Here is a 19,519-nt window from a genome sequence, read left to right on the forward strand (position 1 = left end):
TGAGAAACATAACCCAGATGGATGTAAAAATTGGGTGGGAAAATTTTGGGGTGCAACAGTTATCTCATAAAGAGGAGTTCTCACAGCATTTACGGCCTCAAATGCTTGAAACGGCGTCTCATGTATCTCACCTTCGATCTCTACATATCGGAAAGAGGACAAGTGACTCACGATATAATCTTCCTCACCACAAACCATCACCACTTTACCATCAACCGGATACTTCAACTTCTGATGAAGAGTTGATGTCACAGCACCAGCCTTGTGAATCCACGGTCGTCCCAACAGACAGCAGTAAGCGGGTTGAATATCCATCACATAAAAGGTTGTGGTAAAGATCTAAGGACCCACTTGGATTGGTAGATCTACCTCTCCGAACACAGACCTCCTTGAACCGTCAAAGGCACGCACCACCAACTCACTAGGCCTCAACTCAACACCAGCATAGTCAATTCGCATGAGGGCCGACTTGGGAAGTACATTCAAAGAAGACCCAGTATCAACCAAAACACGGGACAGAGTCGTTCCCTTACATTCAATCGAAATATACAAAGCCTTGTTATGGTTTCTCCCTTCTAGAGGAAGATCACGATCAGTAAACCCCAAGCCATTTCCAGCCGAAATGTTATTAGCCACCGCCTCTAACTGATTTACAGATATTTCACGCGGGACGTAAGCACCATTCAGAATTCTCAAGAGAGCATCTCTATGAACCTCCGAACACATCAACAATTGCAGGATAGAAATCTTTGACTAGGTGTGACCCAACTGCTCAACAACTTTGTAATCAGACTTCTTGATGATTCTTAACAACTCTTTCACATCCTTGGAAGGCACAACACTATCAGGTGGCCCATTATGAATCGGAGAATTCTGGACATCAGTCACCACTTGTTTGCCTTTGGCCTTAGCCAAAGCATCTGCATTGCTTTGAACAAGCTGAGGGGGGAACACCCTACCACTGCGAGTGATTCTACCAGTACCGGCAAAATTATCAGTGTTTGCAACTGCGGCTTCCACAAAATTCTCTTTAGATGGCTCGCCCTCCTCCTTCGTGCCATAGTAATATACATCTGAAACATAATGCCAAGGGATGGCCTTCTCACTCTCATATGGAATTGGCCCTGGCACAGTAATCATCAACGCCGCAGGTTGTTCTTCATACGGAATACTGACAGGTATCTGAATTGGCACTTGGATACTTATTGGAGCATCTGGCTCATAAGGAATTGAGATCACAGACACTTCACCATCCTCATTCTTCGCGCCTCTCAACCTTCGGTAAAATTGAAGAGGACCCTCATCCATCAGTTTTTGCACCATACCTTTCAAATCAGCACAACCCTCGGGTTGACTCTTGCAATTCTCACAATTCGCACCACAGCCCGGGAAGATACCGCTATTAACCAGATGTTGCTTCACAGACACAAGAGGAAAAGTCAAACAGCTCACATCAGATACAACACTTATCTCTTCACTCTCAATGGCATTCACACCTGAACCTCTGTGAGTAGGCATCAGATTATTGACAATATTGGGTGTAGGAGTGAACTGGATTATTTTTTGATCCAACAAGTCTTGGACTTTGTTCTTCAATGCAATACACCTCTTTGTATCATGCCTAGCAGCACCTGAGTGGAAAGCACATCGTGCGTTCGCATTGTAATTCGGAGATTGTGTGTCCGGAGCATTCGGAGCATCTCTCAAAGTAATCTTCTCAATCTTGAGCAAATGTTGCAACACCTGAGCATAGGTCATAGGAATCAGATCAATCTTTCTGTGAGGCCTATTCCTGGGAGGGTAGCGATCATTGTCAGAACGTTGTCCCTGATGATGCTGTTGTTGTTGCGGCACTGGAATCATGACAGCATTAACCTGTGAATTGTTTCTTCTTGAACCCATTCTTCCATATATGGCATCCGCATTTCCTTCCTTCCTTCTGGCGTAACCCTCAACTTGTTTCTTACTGCCAGCAGAATTAGAAGAAGCTCCCAACTGAATTTTCCCCATCTTTAGACCCATCTCGACATGTTGGCCATATCTCACCATTTCAGAAAAGTTGGTTGAAGCACTGCAAGCCAAATAATAGTGTCCAGACAAAGTACTGGTGAACATGTCAATCATCTCACGCTCAGTCATCGGTAGCTGAACCCTCGCAGCTAACTCGCGCCATTTCTGAGCGTACTCCTTGAAAGATTCTTTAGACCCCTGAACCAAACTCTGCAACTGAGTCCTATTGGGTGCCATGTCAACATTGTACTGATAGTGCTTAATAAAAGCCTCCACAAGATATCTCCAAGAATGGATATGAGTGCGCTCAAGTGGAATGTACCACTCCAAGGAAGCCCCAGCAAGACTATCCTGGAAGAAATGCATTAGAAAACCCTCATCCTCGGAATATACAGACATCTTCCGATAAAATGCTTTAACATGAGTCATGGGACAAGTCCCCCCATTGTATTTGTCAAAAGATGGAACTTTAAATTTCGGTGGGATCCTCACACCAGGAACCAACCCCAAGTCATTGATATCCATGCCTAACACCCCTTTGCCTTCAACAGCCCTGAGACGTTCCTCAATCAGACGATACCTTTCAACTTCATCATGCGCACCCTCAACGCTATGCCTTGATACCTGATCAAAGTTCTCAACATTGAAATCCAAATTACCACGCTTCTGATTGTCTCTCCTTCCCAACAGACTAGACAGAGGTGGAGGTGGAAACCCGTGATGCTGATTGAAAGGATTATAGTGTCCTCCCACATGATCAAACTCATTCGGATCACGATGATCGTCAATCCTGCCAGACACATCGTCAAACAGCCCTCGATGTCCTCCATTCTCATTCCTTCTGGAGTTCTCGATGAGAACTCGCAAGTCGTCCTGCCCCTTGGTCACATTAGTCAATGCCTCCATGAACTGTGCCATCTGCGCATTCATCTGCTCCGTCAATTGAGCTCTCATCTCTGCCATCTGTTCCGGAATCTGTTCCATCTGCCTTCTCTGATTGCTCCTAGTCGGATACGGGTGATTAGCCGTCTTAGAACTCCTTCTGATAACAAAACAACGAGACATAAGATATAAGACCTGCAAAACCTGCAAATATATGACATGTATGATATATGAATGATATGCATGAAATGTTTGTCAATTTTCAGGTATCCAAGAGTTCATCCCACTTTCAGATAGGACATAGCAACCCTGATACCGAATATATTTGAATAATAATCCACACACGAGAATACTTCACCAAACTGAGCATATTTCATTCAAATATAACTGAGAATTTGAGTTCATACAAACAAAACACATAATCGTGTCACAAAGTGCTCATACAAAAGAAATCCAGAATATCAAAATACGACCCCATCCAACAATCCTGGATATGGGCGTCAAACATCAAGAATAAATAGCAAATCAACCCCATAGACCAAACAAATCCACTCCACAGCAGCACTAGGATCGTCTGATAACAGAATGAGCTCCTCCATCTCCTCTCCACTGGGCTCGGAGTCTTGTTAATTCTTCCTCGAGTCGAGCAGACTTAGCCTTCTCTTCCGCTAGCTGTTTATCTAAATCCCGCTTCTGCCTCTTGAGACTGCTCTCTGATCTTTGTAACTGTAGACACTCTTGCTGCTTGCGATGCAAATCTTCCTCTAGCCACTCGTAAGGACGCCTCCGGGTACTGGCTTGACTTGAACTTGCACCTTCGACTTGCTTGAGCTGGTGCATTATCCTCATCTTTGCATCTCTCTCTTCAAAGAATTTCAAATTGATCTCTTGTTCTCTTTCATGCAACCTGTAGTTGGTAGCCAAAGCATTCTTGTAAAGTTCTGTTGGCACAAATTCAGATAGAATCAAAGGAGGTTGCTTTTGAAGTGGTGCCACTCTATCATATGGCAACAACAAATTTCCAACCCGCTTTACAATCCACTTGACATACGGTGTCAGAGCAAGTGATTCTTTCTTCCCTAAATGGGCTCCATAATGCTTGTCTTTCAAGGTATACCCCAATTGACGCAAGGATACCACGGGATTGTAATTGATGCAACCTCTAGTACCAACAAAAGGAACATTATCAAACTCACTGCATCCAATTATCACCTCAGAAACGTTGATTCGGTATCTTTGCCACTGAATATCATATGAAGTAAGTGACATAATCCTGTGGATCCACTTGAGTGTCTCCCTTGTCTTCACAAAAGGTCCCTTGCTTGGCAACAAAGAGAGGAACCAGATGAACAACAACTGAAGGCAATAAGTAATAGCACCGCCACTTTTCTCATATCGGGAATGAACAGCATAATAGGTATCAGCCAACAATGTAGGAATAGGGTTCTTTCCCATGAAGATATGTACCGCGGCCGAGTCTACAAAATTGGGAACATTCAGGAACATCACAATCCCGTAAATAGCCACAACAAGCAATGCATTGTACGCGTTCCAATTCTTTTTCTCAAATTCTTCTCTAGCTTTTCTCACCAAGAACTTCAAAGAGAACCCCGAGACACCTCCATTCGACTTCCATTCATCAGATACTTCTTTTATGCTCAAATAAAGAGCCGTAGCGATCAACATGAAATTCACTTCTTTAGGAATGTCGATGAATGGCACTTCGTCTTTTATCTTGAGATTAAGAATGATAGAGTACTCTTCCAATGTCGGAGCCAACTGGTAATCCTGGAACGTGAAACACCTCATTTCAGGATCATAGAATTGCATCAAAGTTTGCAAAGCAGGAGTATCAACCACGGTTTCCAACAAAGTCAAAATATTCCCATAATTTTCTGTGAAATTCTTCAAGCAGAAAGCGGTCATTAACGAACTCAAACCCTCTAATGCGGTCAACGGCTCTCGGAAGAAGCTGTAGGTGTTCATATGTCTCTTTGCTTCCTTGACAGTATCAATAGGAGTGTCCATCTTTAACTCGAGTGAACTCCTGAATGTCCCTGAAAAACATGACATGCAAATGCTTGTTATACATTTTTTTTTTTTGCGTTTCTTCTGGAAATAAATATGCTATGATGCAAAGTGGTGGGACTTAGTGCCGCTCACCGGACATTCTGGACTGTCGGTAACACACATAATACAAATCCAAAGGTTCGGCCCCAAATGGTATACCACACGGAACACGAAATATCAGTCCATAGAACCAAAGCCCATAGCCAATAACACACTAGAATAGAACACAAATTACCACTCGAACAAGAACCATAGTACCCCACGAACAGGAACCAATAGTACACTCGAAAGAGAACAACGGTAACCCATGAACGAGAACAGCGGTAACCCACGAACGAGAACAGCAGTAACCCACGAACGAGAACATCAGTCACCAATAATGTACCTGTTATATGATCATTGATTCCCGCCCCACTCACGGGTAAAATCTAGGCCAAGGTAAGGTCATGAAACGCAGTATACGGTCCGCCCGAAGGTAAGCATCAACACAGCGCGGATGCGGGTAACGATAATACCTCCGTTTGAAACCACTACTCTGCTCGTGGTCACATAATCCATCCCAAGACGTACACCTCGAGACAAACCATGCTCCCACTCTATCCTAGGGTTCATATGGTTCACACATAGCCTGGGTATTGGGCCTTTTACCTCTTGTAACACCCACCCAACAAACAGAGATCCAGACAGTCCAGAATAAGATGGAGAAAAGTAAAAGCGCACATAGAATGCAATGCAAACAGGTAAATATGCAAAGCAGTAAAAACACCCAATGATAAACACACAAGCGCTAGGATCGACTTGCTAAGTCCGAACCCGCAATAGGTCGAGACGTCCCCAGCAGAGTCGCCAACTGTCGCTACCGCGAAAATTAACAGAGTCGCCACTAACATATTTATCCTGAAAAGGAAGGGAATGCTAGCAAACCATAAAACAAAACAACAGTCTCACGACCAGAGAAAAAGGGTAAGGGAGTCGGTTACATGAGGGGGAGGTATTAGCACCCCTCGCGCCCATCGTACTCGATAGTATCCACGCTAGTGTCTAAATCTATGGGTGTGTAACAAATCTATGCTAATCTGGACTAAAATGAATGCAGAATGTAGCGAAAAAAAAGGATTGTGCTCGCACGGGCCCTACCCCGCTACCTACGTATCTGTTTTGCAGAATCAGAGCTACCGTAGCTCGGCTAACTAATTTGTGTTTGTTTTGTGTTTTTTAGGTGAACGTGTTACATTCACACTCCGCTGCTCGACCTTTGGAGACTTATGTTTGGGAATGGAGCAGAAATAACAAGCTCTTAAGAAAAGAAAATCAAAGAGTGTGGTTTGTGTTTTAAAGAATGCTTGAGAAAAACATAAGCTAAGGGGGAAAGCTTGCTACCTAATGTTATCATACAAAGGGTACAAGTCTAAACTAAACTAGCAACCTACGAGGGAAAAGCGAAAACAACACACAAGAATATCACACAAACGAGCTCCGCTCGTAAAGCAAACAAGACCAACGGTACTGACCGAATGGTAGAAAAGGGGTCCCGCCATAGCCAAGGGGAGAAACTCAACCCAAGTCAACCAAGCATTAGACCTCGCGAAAATGATCGGGCCATAGACAAGAGGAGCGGATCCCTCTCAGCAACCAAGCCGTCACGGATCGTAAAGGAAAACGGTGCAAGCATACACCGAGCATCAACTTCGAGCAACGCAAGCTATAGGAAAGGCGGGGGTCCGGTTGCATGAACCCTTTTCCTGACATACTCGATAACAAGATCTTATGCAGGTTTGGAAGCGAGCAACGCGTAGCGTGCGCATACTGAACAGACTCGATGAGACTAGGCGGGGGTTGATTACTAACCCTTTCCGCATGCCTTCCATGAGGACTTAACGGAGTGCCATATAAGACTTATTACACCGTGACTCCCTGCCGCAAAGCACAAATGTAAACACACCAACAAAAACAGAGCGTCTTTCGAGGGTTTGGCCAGATGCATGTCTAAGTCCTATTTCTCATGTTATTAGATGATGCGAGAAAGCGATAAAGTGCGAGAAAGGTAAAATGAGACGGGATCAATACCAAACGGATGATGATCCGTAAACTAAGGCGAAGAAAGCAAGGAAACTATGGATCCCGCGAGTGAGCTAGCAAAGCAAAAGCAAATAGTCAGCACACCGATTAGCCATGAAAGCACACAAGAGTGACATGCGCGTCGAGCACAATCACAATACACCTGCAAGAGGAACAAACAAACCAAACAAGCAAGTATAAAGTAATAGGAACGTGTCTCCAAGATGAGAACACGATGCGAGTGAATGGAATCGTGTTCCGCGAGTAAAGCGTAACAATCATAGAGTAAGCATCGATCGATAACCGTCCAAAAGCCTTGCACACTAGGACACAAGTTAGAGATAACAATCGCAATCGGAATTGCGTTATTGCATTATAAGCTAGGAGAAAACGAACAATCAAAGCACACATGAAATGGACAAAAAATGTCAAGGGGAGAACAAACATGAATAAAATAAAATCAATCAATATTAATCACATCATGAGATAGCACATTTCACAAGCTTTCCAACGATATAAAGAACGTGCAAATCGGAGTTACGAGTCAAAAGATATGAAAGATTGAAGTTAGGAAGTAAAACAAGCAAAAAACACAACTATGCGTCGACCTGCTGACAGCATGCGTCGACCTGAACAGGGAATGCGTCGACCTACTGGGTCGGCGTGCGCATACCCGAGATAGGGAAGAAGGCTATGCGTCGACTTGCAGAATGCATGCGTCGACCTGAACATTGCTTGCGTCGGCCTATGGGGTCAGCGTGCGCATACCCGAGGGTCATACGAAGGCAATAGGTCAACCTACTAGGGCCTTAGGTCGACCTACTCAGACAAAAACAGCAAAAACACAAAATCTCACACGAGCAATCGAAATATAAACCACCGCAAATGACCGTCATGTGAGCAATGATAAAACATGCAATTAAGGGCCAGAATCCTCCACTTTATGCAACAAATGAAATTCAATTCAAACATAAAAATTAACATATAATGATACACAAACAATCGACGCGTCGGTGTCGCACCAAGAGCATGAATTAGCAAGTATGAGCATCGGAAGCAAGATCAAGCGTCCACGATTAACCAAGACTTTGCATATTAATGAGTGCACAATTTAAACACCTTGTTAACAAACATTTCATGCTTAGGCAAATGTAAACAGTAGCAAAGAGTCAACATGCGACATGCTACAAGACATGAAAAAGTATGGTGCAAGTGATAAAGAGAGATTTCAACCAATTCCGGATTTGATCATTATCAACAAGTAATCAACAATTAAGGTTCAAAAACCACAAGGCTCCATGAATTCTCACTCAAAGATTTCAAATAAGCATTTCAACAAACACTTATCAAGCAAAAAACTCAAAATTAAGCACAAATGCTTCAAACACTCAAATGATCGAACACTTAGCATGCAATTTCTTGCATCATAAGCAAAATATATGTATCATCAACCACAATTCACCGGTAAATCTCGAATTCAATCAAATAATCAAGATCAACACAAATCATTCAATCAACAAGCAATTATCATCATTAATTATCATAAATCTATCATCCACAATAAAAAATCAGCATGATCAATGTCGAATTAAGCAACAAAATCAATGATCTAGCAAGGTTTGTAGTGAATTTACCGGATCTAACGAAGAGAATGAGATCGGATGAACACGAACGCGAACACGACGCGAACACGAACGAAATCCGAGAGATGTGAGGGAGAGAGTGGGGCGCAATACACTAGGGAGAGAGAGAGAGAGAGATCCGAAAATTATGATCAACAAGGAAAGAGACTCTTGATTCTTGCTTTGATCTTCATTTGTTCTTGAGATTTGATCTTGAATTGATGAAGATTGATGAAGATTTTTGTGAGTTTTTGTGGTTTTGATCCAAGAAAATTGAGAGATAATTGAGAGAAAGTGTTTTTGATCTTTTGGGTGAAATTGAAGTTATGAGAGTTCCTTTTTTCATTTGTGAAGAGCAAAAAGTTTATATATTGTCAACACGAAATGTCTAAATTGCCCTCGGTGCGTCTTATTTTGGCTCGTTTTTAAGGAAACTCGGTTCGGCTCTGAATTCCGGAACGAAACCAACGCCACTGTGAAGATGACCGAATTCATAACTCGTCACCGCGAGAATCGTCTCAATCCGATAAGCGATGAAGAAAATACGCCCGTTTGAATGACGAGAAACGCCGATTCATCTGGTGCGACTGTGCAGAATTTTGTGCGTACCGCTCAAAGAACTCGATAAAACTCTATCTTTGGCTCGAAATCTGAACAAGCATGTGTGACTAAGAATCGAAGCTAACGAAATTTCTGAGAAAATTCCGCCAGATTGGGCTTCATACGACAAAAATCGAAGGAGTTATGAATTTTCGAACTCGGCGCGACATACTCGAAAACACACTTTTTTACCGAAAATACGCGATGATCCTTAAAATTATGGGATTTTTCCGTGCATAATTGGACTTCGGTCTGAACATACAAAATCTTGGTAATGATGGTACGGAGCTCCAGTTAAATTTTCAAGTAAATCCGACTAGCGGATTAGGAGATATGAATTTTCTGAGATCCGAAACCCTACATTCAGCACTCTTTTTCACCGTGAAACCTCAAGTATTCTGCAAATCTGACAACCTTCCTCAAAGAACTGGCTTCCGAGCCGAACACGAAAGTTGTAGATATCGTCGAAACGGTCGGGACCACGCGAGAATTCAGCTCATATCACTTTCAGAATAAGACTTGTGAATTTTCTCGTATTTCCACTATTTGATCCATATTTCACACCGCACTTCTTTAGAATCACAAGAAACTCTTTATTATTTTTCTTCATTTTTGAACAACGAAATAAACGTCGTTAATAACTTATAGCTCAAATTAAGAGGGAAAATTTTGGGGTGCAACAGTAGCATACTTTGAATGTCTACGTTTTTGCAATCTTTACTTCGTGCATGTTTGGTTTGTATCTCTTCATATACTTCCCATTTACTCTTAAGATCCTGCGATCTTCTGCCAATTTTTCTATCTCCTAAGCATTATTCGAGAATACTTTTAATATTCGAAAGGGTCCTTCCCAGTGTGGGGACCATTTACCAAGTGCCTGATTCTTTCGATCTATAGGTAAAATAACTTTCCAAACTAAGTCATTATTAATAAATGTTTTACCTTTCACCTTTTTATTGTATGCTCTGGACACTCTTTCTTTTTGTCTTTTTATCATCTCCAGCGCTCGAAGTTTGTCTTCGTCCAAATCTACCAATTCGTTCATCATCAATTCCCAATATGTATTTGGAGGAATTTCTGCCTGTCTTTGAATCCGGGCCGACTGCAAGTATATCTCAACTGGGAGCACTGCATCGTGTCCGAACGTCAATTGGAAAGGTGTAGTGTTTGTAGCTTCTTTTGGCGACGTTCGACAGGCCCAAAGCGCTTGGTCTAGAGTTTTATGCCAACTCTTGGGTTTTTTTCCCTACGTGTTTCTTTATGAGACCAATTATTATCTTATTTGCTGCTTCAACTTGTCCATTTGCCTGAGTGTAGTAAGGTGTAGAAGTAAACAACTTGAACCCCATTTCTTTGGCAAAATCTTGCATCTTTTGCCCAGTAAACACTGATCCTTGATATGTGGTTATACTCTCTGGGATTCCGAATCTGTATATAATGTGCCTTTGAATAAACTCAATCACAGCCTCCTGATCCACATTTGCCAGTGGTATCGCTTCGACCCATTTTGTGAAATAGTCTATTCCCACTAGGATATATCTTTGACCTTTAGAAGACTTGGGGTGAATTTCCCCAATTAGGTCTAGTGCCCAACCTCTTAAAGGTCATGGTTTTATTATTGAACTTAATTCATTTGCTGGAGCATGTTGAATACCTGCATGTTCTTGACATCCTTTTGCAAATTCTATGCAATCTTTTAACATGGAAGGCCAATACATTCTGTATCGAAACAAACGCCATTTCATTTTGTGCCCCGCTTGGTGTGCACCACATACCCCACTATGTACATTTGAGAGAGCCAAATATGCTTCCGCTTCACCCAAACATTTCAGCAAGACTCCTTCAGGGGTTTTCTTAAACAATTCATTTCCCATCAAGAAGTATGATAAGGCTCGATACTTTACCTTTCTATCCGTGTCTGTCAAAGGATCTTTTAAATAGTTCACAATTGGGCTCCTCCAATCTGTGTCTGCTAAAGAGTCTATATTTAACACTTCTAACTCCTCTTTGTTAGCGAAACCTAATTGTGAGTTCTCCAGATCACTTGGGGAAAGCTTGGTGGCCATTGCTTTGCCTCTCACTTCGATCAGTTCCTCTAGTTTTTCTTTTGATACCCTGTATCCTGAGGCTAACTGTGCCAAATCATTTTCTTCTTGATTATTCATTCTTGAAACGTGATTTAAATCCACGTACTCGTATTTTTTAAGCAGCCTATTTGCTATGACAAAATACATGATCAAATTTTCTTTGATACATTTGTATTCCTTCGTCAGTTGCTTAATCACTAGTTCGGAGTCTCCTTTAATTTCGACTCAGGTTGCCCCCAATTCTAACAAAGCTTCAAGTCCAGCGATCAGTGCTTCATATTCAGTTTCGTTGTTCGAGCATAGGGGACCTTCGATTTTGTACTTGAGCTTTGTTGGAATTCCATCAAGAAAAATTATCAGTATTCCAGCGCCGGATCCTTCTTTATGAGTCAAACCATCGAAGTATAACTTCCAAGGCTTCAATTCTACATATTGTTGAGGGTTTTCAACCACTGCATGGTCAACAATGAAATCTGATATGATCTGACCTTTCATTGCCTTAAGGGGTTGAAATGTCAAAGAGTACTCAGTATGGGCTAAAGCCCATTTTCCAATTCGACTATGCAATATTGGTTTTGATATCATATGTTTAATGACATCACAATGAGACGAAACATAAACATCAACTGGCTTTATATAATACTTGAGTTTGATACAAGAGAAATACAAACAGAGGCAGAGTTTTTCTATTGCGCTATACCTAGTCTCTGCATCATTGAGTACTCTACTTAAGTAATAAATAGCTCTTTCGATGCCTTTGTTGTCTTCCTGGGCTAACATGCTACCTATTGTATTATCTGAAGCCGAAATATACAGGCGCATGTGCTTCTTCCCATTTGGGGGAGACAATATTGGTGGATGCATCAAGTATTGCTTGATTTTTTCAAAGGCTTCTTGATGTTCAGCACGCCATTCGAACTTTCCTTGCTTGATTCGAAGTAAGGGGGAAAAAGCTTGCGTGCGTCCACTCAAGTTTGAAATAAATCTTCTCAAGAAGTTTATCTTTCCCAGTAAAGATTGTAATTCTTTCTTCGTGGATGGAGGCTTTGTTTCCATAATAGCCTTTGTTTTATTTTGATTAATTTCTATTCCCTTTTTATGGACTACGAAGCCCAGGAAATCTCCAGCCTGCACAAAGAAAGCACATTTAAGGGGGTTCATCTTTAAGCCATGTTTTCTCATTCTTTCGAATGATTGGCTCAGATGGTCAAGATGACTATAATCTGAAATAGATTTTACAACAATGTCATCTATGTATACTTGCATGAAAGTTTCTATAAAATCATGGAATATAGAATTCATCGCTCTTTGATAAGTTGCCCCAGCATTTTTTAGGCCAAAAGGCATTACAACCCACTCGTAGGTGCCCATTGCCCATGGGCAACAAAAAGCTATTTTGGACCATCTTCTTCTGCAATGAAGATCTGGTTATACCCAGAATATCCATCCAACATACTTATATATTCGAAGCCTGCGGCTGAATCTACCAGCATTTCTGCCACAGGCATGGGATATTCATCTTTAGGCGTTGCTGCATTTAGATCACGAAAATCTATGCACACTCTTAATGAACCATTATTTTTAATAAATGGCACAATATTAGCAATACATTCAACATACCTTGTAGTTCTGATGAACTTGCATCGTAGAAGTCTCTCGACCTCTGCTTTGATCTTCGAATGAATTTCTGGTGCGAACCTCCTACGAGTCTGCTTGACGGGCTTTTTCCCTTCTTTTATTGGTAACTTTAGTTCGACCAAGTCTCTTCCTAAACCAGGCATCTCGTCATAGTCCCAAGCGAAATAGTCTTTGTTTTCTTTGAGTAACGCTATGACCTTTGATTTCAAAGTTGATTCTAGTTTTGCACTGATGTATGTTACCCTTCTCTGATTTTCGTCTCCAAGATTTACTTCTTCAAGTGGGTCTTGGGCTAACATTTTTATATTTGACCCCATTGGGTGCTTCTCGAATCCCAAAGCTTCTTCATCGTAAATTGTGTCCAGCCTTTGACTCAACTCTTCTCCAGAGATCTTTTCGGCTTGGACTGTGTCTTCAAGGTATTGAGGGATCGAATGTGCCTCAGAATCCGTAGTTGGGATTGCATCAACAACCATGTTTGATAATTCGGCTTCGAGAGCCGTTTTTCTTTTGTTTTCGGCTATGTAAGCCAAAATCTTTTCGAAAAAGGATGATTCAGACATCATCAGGGTCGTTGTCCCAGCCTGTTGGCCGTATTGTTGGAAAATGCTCTATTGGTGCGGTATCTTCTGGACCGTCCATTATTTCTCTATTCCATTCAAATCCATTTGGGTGAAAAGACAAATAGTATAAAGCGTTCTTATTTGGGGTGTATATGTCTTCTGCAGCATGGCAAGGCCCTATGTTTGCCAAATTCTTGTCGAAGTTGATTTTATTGACTTGATTAACTTCAGCCATGTAGTAACTCTGATCCCCTTCAATGTTCTCTACTATACCATCTTCCCTCCAAATGATTAATCTTTGATGCATTATCGAAGGCACTGCAGCAACTCCATGGATCCACTTTCTTCCTAGCAAAAGATTGTAGTTTGCCTTCGCTGGTATCACCATGAACATCGTTGGTCTTGTGACCGAACCCACAGTTAAATTTACTTGAATAACTCCGAGAGTTTTCCCTATTTTGCCTTCGTAGTTAGACAACACCATAGTATGTGGCCTTATATCAGTATCGAACATACCAATTCTCTTCAACATGTATTGGGGCATTAGGTTCACTGCTGCCCCTCCATCCACTAGGACTTTGTTAATGCCAACATTTTCAATCTTAGCCCTTCTGCAGAGTGGTTTTAGATGCTTTCTCATACCTTCATCCGGCCTCTCGAAGAACGCATTCTGCTCTTTGACTGCCCCATTATTTAGCACGTAATAACACACAGGTCAGTGTCTTGCCATCTCTTCCACATCAGCTTCCTTACAATCTTCAGCTTCTGTTTCTTGATTAAATTCATGAGGGAGTACTGACACAACATTGCAATTGAGGTTTATAGACGATACTCCATCTGAGTCGAAATCATTTGTCATTCTATCATCTTCTTTCCAAGGGCTGGAATGTATCTTTTCTTCTTCCTTCTCATTTTCAGAGTCGAACAACTTGCGTTCCACTGGAGGTTTACTTGTCCTTGCCCCCTGCGTTGGGAATTGGTTGCTACTAGACTCTCCGATCTCCCTTGGTTTGTATTCCCTTTGGGCCTTCTTCATCCTCTGGTCCCTTCTCCATTGGGACCTAGACATAGGATTTTTTCCTTTGTAATTCTCCAACCTGTACATCTCTCGATTTGAGGTTTGGAATTGCTTCCTATATGCCATTGCAGTTCTTCCCCCTTGGTCCCAACTTCCCCATTTGTTGGTTCTCGCACCAGCTTGCATCCATCTATCTCTGGGTATGTCTACAGGGACTTTGAATGTGACCCTTCGAGCTATAGGGTGTGGGCTGTCAGGCCTCTTAGATAGGGTCCATATATCGAACCCATACAGGTTGGGACGAAGCCCCTGGGTTTCTCGACCCATGTAAAAATATACCCTTTCGAACGATCGTGCCAGCATTTCGTCATAGACTGCTCCACATCTGGGACACAATGCAACCTCAGTGTTTTCCTTATGACACTTGACCAAGAAACCCACCAAGCTTTCTTCCATCTTTGGGTACACCTTCAGCAATGGGTTTCCTCCTCTCCAGGGTTGTTCCAATCTTTCTCGTAGTGCCCTTTCGAAATTAGCCTGAACTCTTCGATTCAGCATGATTGAACACCTTGGGCACATCAGCATCTTTCCGCCATTCTTCTCATGGCAATTCCAGAGATAATCTTTCAAGCTTTCCCCTCTTTGATGGATTTCAATGTTTCCCTTCTCCCTTATCAGCCATTTTTCTAGTTCTTCTATTTCAGACAAAGGTCGCCTAACATTGACCATGTTAACAACTGCCGGAGGAGCTTCAGAAATCTATATCTGCTGAAGTTTTGCCCTGAGGTCTTCAGTGGCCTCACTGGTTTTTCCTTTCAAATCTTCAGTCATTTCTGAATCGAAGGATTCTTCAACATCAGTATTGAAGACTTTGTCATTTAGGCTTTCAGTAGCCTGCTTTCAAGTTGAAATTATCTCTGATTCAGCAACATCTACTTCAGATACTTCCACCATGTTGATGTCGAGTGGTTCATACAGGTTAGTGGCAGCAATATTCAAAGGGTCTGTGTCAACCTTCATATGACTCTTGGTTTTGTCAGCAAATTTCAGACGTCCGTCCTTGATAGCATTCTGGATTAGATCCCTGAAAAGAAAACATTGTGAGGTTTTATGGCCTAAAAAACCATGATATTTGCAAAAGCCTCGCTTCTTCCATTGTTCTAACGGAGTAAAATTTGGAGTTAGGAGGCACTATCATCTGGCCATCTTTTACTAGCAAATCAAATATTTCGTCACATTTAGTGACATCAAATGTATAAGTTTTCTTAGGAAATCTATCGCTTTTATCATTTTCTACTGGATTTTTTCCGTTAGCAGGGGTGAGCAATTTGCAAGAATAAGGCGGTGCTTCTTTTAATTCAGCTAGATCTATTTCGACCTCTTCCACGCTGTATGAATCCTTAAAGGATTCGCCGTCGACGTCTTCAGCCTCGACGTATGCTACCCTTTCTTTCTTGTAACTCTTATTTGCTCTAGCCTTTACTTCTTTTAGTCGTTTGACTTGCCGAACCCTGTCTGCCAACTGGGCCATGTCTCTTAGGTATTGAGTATCCAATTTCTTTCTAATTGAAAAATCTAAGCCGCCTGCGGCCATTTCGACTAATTCATGCTCTGGGACAACCGTGAAGCATCTTGATTTCAATAAACGGAACCTGTTTAAGTAATCATCTATGGGCTCCATAAACTTCCTCTTGATGCTAGCCAATTCTTTCAGACTTATCTTGGTTTGACCCATGTAGAATTGTTCATGGAATAATCTCTCCAAATGTGCCCATGCGTCTGTCGAATTTGGGGGCAAGGTAGTGAACCAAACAAAAGCATTTTTTGTTAGCGAACTAGGGAAGTATTTTTTTCCTAAATCTTCGTTCCCTGCTAAATCTCCTGCTTCCGTCAAATATCTGGCTATGTGTTCCACTGTTGATTCACTAGTATCCCCTGAAAACTTCGTGAATTTGGGTATCTTAGTACCCCTTGGTAGTTCTATTTGCATAATATATTCGGGTATGGGGGACGTGTAATTTGAACGTCGAAGTCCAGTATTAAGGCCATTATTAGCCATTATTCTCTCTATCATGGCAGTGAGATTATTTTCTGTTGCCAAGTTGTCTCTCCTAACCCTATGTATGACTTTGTAAGGATGTTCGTCTCTTCCCACTACGACCACTCTAGGCTGTTGGTGAGGAATTTCTTGTCGACCAACGTTAGCAGTTTGATTTTGAGTTTCCAAATCTATCACCTGATTTCGTTCGACTGGCGTTGGCCTAGGTGGCGGAACTGTGTTTCGAACTTGTTCTAAAACCGGGTCCCCTTCTTGATAGGTTGATTGGTTGTTCCTTCGCCTATTTTGTGGGATTCCTAAGAAATCCGCCATTCGATTTATTTGAGATGACATTTTTTGGAAAGTTTCCACATTTTCCTGGTTAGTCCTGGCAATGTTTGTTGCTAATGGATTCAAGATCGACCCCAATTCTTTAGCAAGGATTCCTAACATATCATGGTTACTTGCATCCATCTCATGTCGAAACGCTGCTTGACTATTTGTGGTAAAAGGGGGTATTTTGGCAGAGAAGCCAGTATTTTGTGCGCTTCGACCTATCGAACTGACATTCGGCGAAAACGCTGTCGGGTTAGTTGTAATGTATGTAGGCCCTGATCCTCATAATCCTGTCATATATGAATATGGCATTCCATATGGATTGTTGGGTCTCCAACCTTCGAAAGTGGATGATGGTCCTGGGGTAAATAATTGGCTTGCAGCGTTTGTCGAGAAAGGTGGTATCTCGCTTGCGCTGATGAATGGAGGCGCGGTGGTCGAACTCGAAACTGGCACAGTCCCTGTCGTCCCTGTAGTATTTTCGGGTATAGCCTGGGGACTACCTATGGGTCCAGATCCTGTCGAAACCGTTATATCCTGCGCTCCTTGAGTAGAAGTCGAAACATGCGTAGAATTTGCCGCCGCAGTTCCTGACCCCTGTGGGGGATCTTGATCTCCCCCTCCACTGGCCGCATTGACCATTTTCTTGTTGTACCTTCGTTTGGGAATCGGTTGTGCACTGTTGGTTAATTTACCGTTCCTAAGGTTCATACAAGGTCTTGATATTTTCTAGACAAAACAAAACAATCCATTAATAACAATCCGTTTGACACTGTCCCACTGGGCGTGCTGTCCCACTGGGCGTGCCAATTTGTTTACGGTGATTTCCGGTAAACAACCGCTAGTCCTCCAAACTATAAAATATACTTTGGTTACTCGCAGGATCGACTAGATTGATCCTAGGACATAGTCAAACAATTGTCTTTCGATATGATTTGATTCATACTTGTTTGTTCTGGCTTCGAGAAAACTTGTGAAATTCTGGTAAGACAGACTCAGAATGTCATACACAATGTCACGACATCTTTTCTGTCATCAGCTTAGCTGAGGCAGTACATACAGATCCCCCAATTTTTATTACTTCTAACATCCAGAAGTCTGGAAGTGTTGGGATCACATATCAGTTCAGTTAACATAAACAAATCTGCTTTGCAGAGATTCTGTGTTAGCACAGTCATTAAATCACACACTGATGTCATGCACGATGTTATGACATCCAAACTGAACTTACGAGTAAACAATGCAGAAACATAAACAACACAACAGAATTGTTCACCCAGTTCGGTTCAATCAACCTACTCTGGGGGCATAACAAGCCAGGGATGAAGTCCACTATTAGCAGTATCAATTCAGAGCTAAACTCCTAGTTTACAACTCCTCACTTAATCACTACCCAATGACCCCTTCTACCTAGGTTCTCCCTAGATATGGAATATCTCCATTCCACTCCCAATCATAGCAATGATGTCTAGCAGTCAGCAACTCAGCCACTGCATCGACGGCTTAATCACCAACAATTTAAATATACATAATGGAGTAGTTCCAAGAATACAATCTTCACTCATTGCTTCACAGCTTCTGAGTGAATAAAGTAAACCTCTTACCTACAGGCTTCGAGGCACAAAACAGTGACCATCCCACAACCTGGGTGGTTCACTTAAACAACAAACCCTAATGACTACATTATAATCGTTAGGTTTACAAGGCTACAAAGATTCCTATATATAACCTGATCCTAGTTGGACTTGGGCTTAAAAACGCAGCACTCCATGCTGTTACAAATCAGCAGATTTCTTCTGCTACAAACAAGGCCTTTTGATCATAAGTTACCTAATTTATCTCCTAAATTAGTAACTGCTGAAACTTCAATCTTAGATTTTGATTCTTCAATATTCTGACTTGATTCTTTGACCTTTAAGACTGCGCCACATAGGATTACATAATATCCACATAGAATATTCTGTATCTTTTAAAACCAAACTGAATCTTCCTTCCTCAGTTCTGCAGGCGCGATGTCATGGTTAATGTCATGACATTCCATGTAACATCTTGTTTTAGTACCTGTTTTTGTTCTTTTAAAATTCACAAGAGTACACTATATTACATTCAGCTGCTATTATGTTTTAGCCAAGCATGGATGCCAATAAGACAATAATACAGAACAGAGCACACTAACAATCTCCCCCTTTGGCTTATTTTGGCTAAAACTAAACATAAATAATAAATACACATTAACTCCAAGAGCAGCTGCTTCAACTTTCAGGATACCTAGGCTGAACCACATCATAACATCTTCAGTCTTCTTCTACTTCTGTCTTCAAATCTTCCTTTGTTTCTTTTGACAGTAGCAAAATCAGCATCAGCCTCTCTCCCCCTTTTTAGCCATAATATGACAAAGATGTATACAATGTCATAATATGCAATGGAAGAACCTGTAACTCCCCCTGCACATGAGGAAGAAGATACGAAAACCAATTCTTGCCACTGTAGTTCTCCAAGAACTAGCCCTTGTAACTCAGAACACAAATCACAATTGTGTTCATAACTCAGATCACAAATCAAAACTAAAACGTCTCCCTTCTCGAAGACTGAACAAG

At 41.7% G+C, this 19,519-nt stretch overlaps 1 protein-coding gene across 1 annotated transcript; it reads right to left on the minus strand.

The window, feature by feature from the left end:
* Nucleotides 1-753: 753 nt before the first annotated feature.
* Nucleotides 754-2,994, minus strand: LOC131632957 (uncharacterized). The gene is made up of 2 exons (XM_058903667.1): nucleotides 1,744-2,994; nucleotides 754-1,590 (listed from the first exon to the last, which is right to left on the minus strand). The coding sequence occupies exons 1-2, from the start codon at nucleotides 2,992-2,994 to the stop codon at nucleotides 754-756; spliced, it is 2,088 nt and encodes a 695-aa protein (XP_058759650.1).
* Between the last annotated feature and the right edge of the window lie 16,525 nt (nucleotides 2,995-19,519).

The sequence above is a fragment of the Vicia villosa genome, unplaced genomic scaffold (assembly GCF_029867415.1).
Source record: "Vicia villosa cultivar HV-30 ecotype Madison, WI unplaced genomic scaffold, Vvil1.0 ctg.001055F_1_1, whole genome shotgun sequence".
NCBI lineage: Eukaryota > Viridiplantae > Streptophyta > Magnoliopsida > Fabales > Fabaceae > Vicia > Vicia villosa.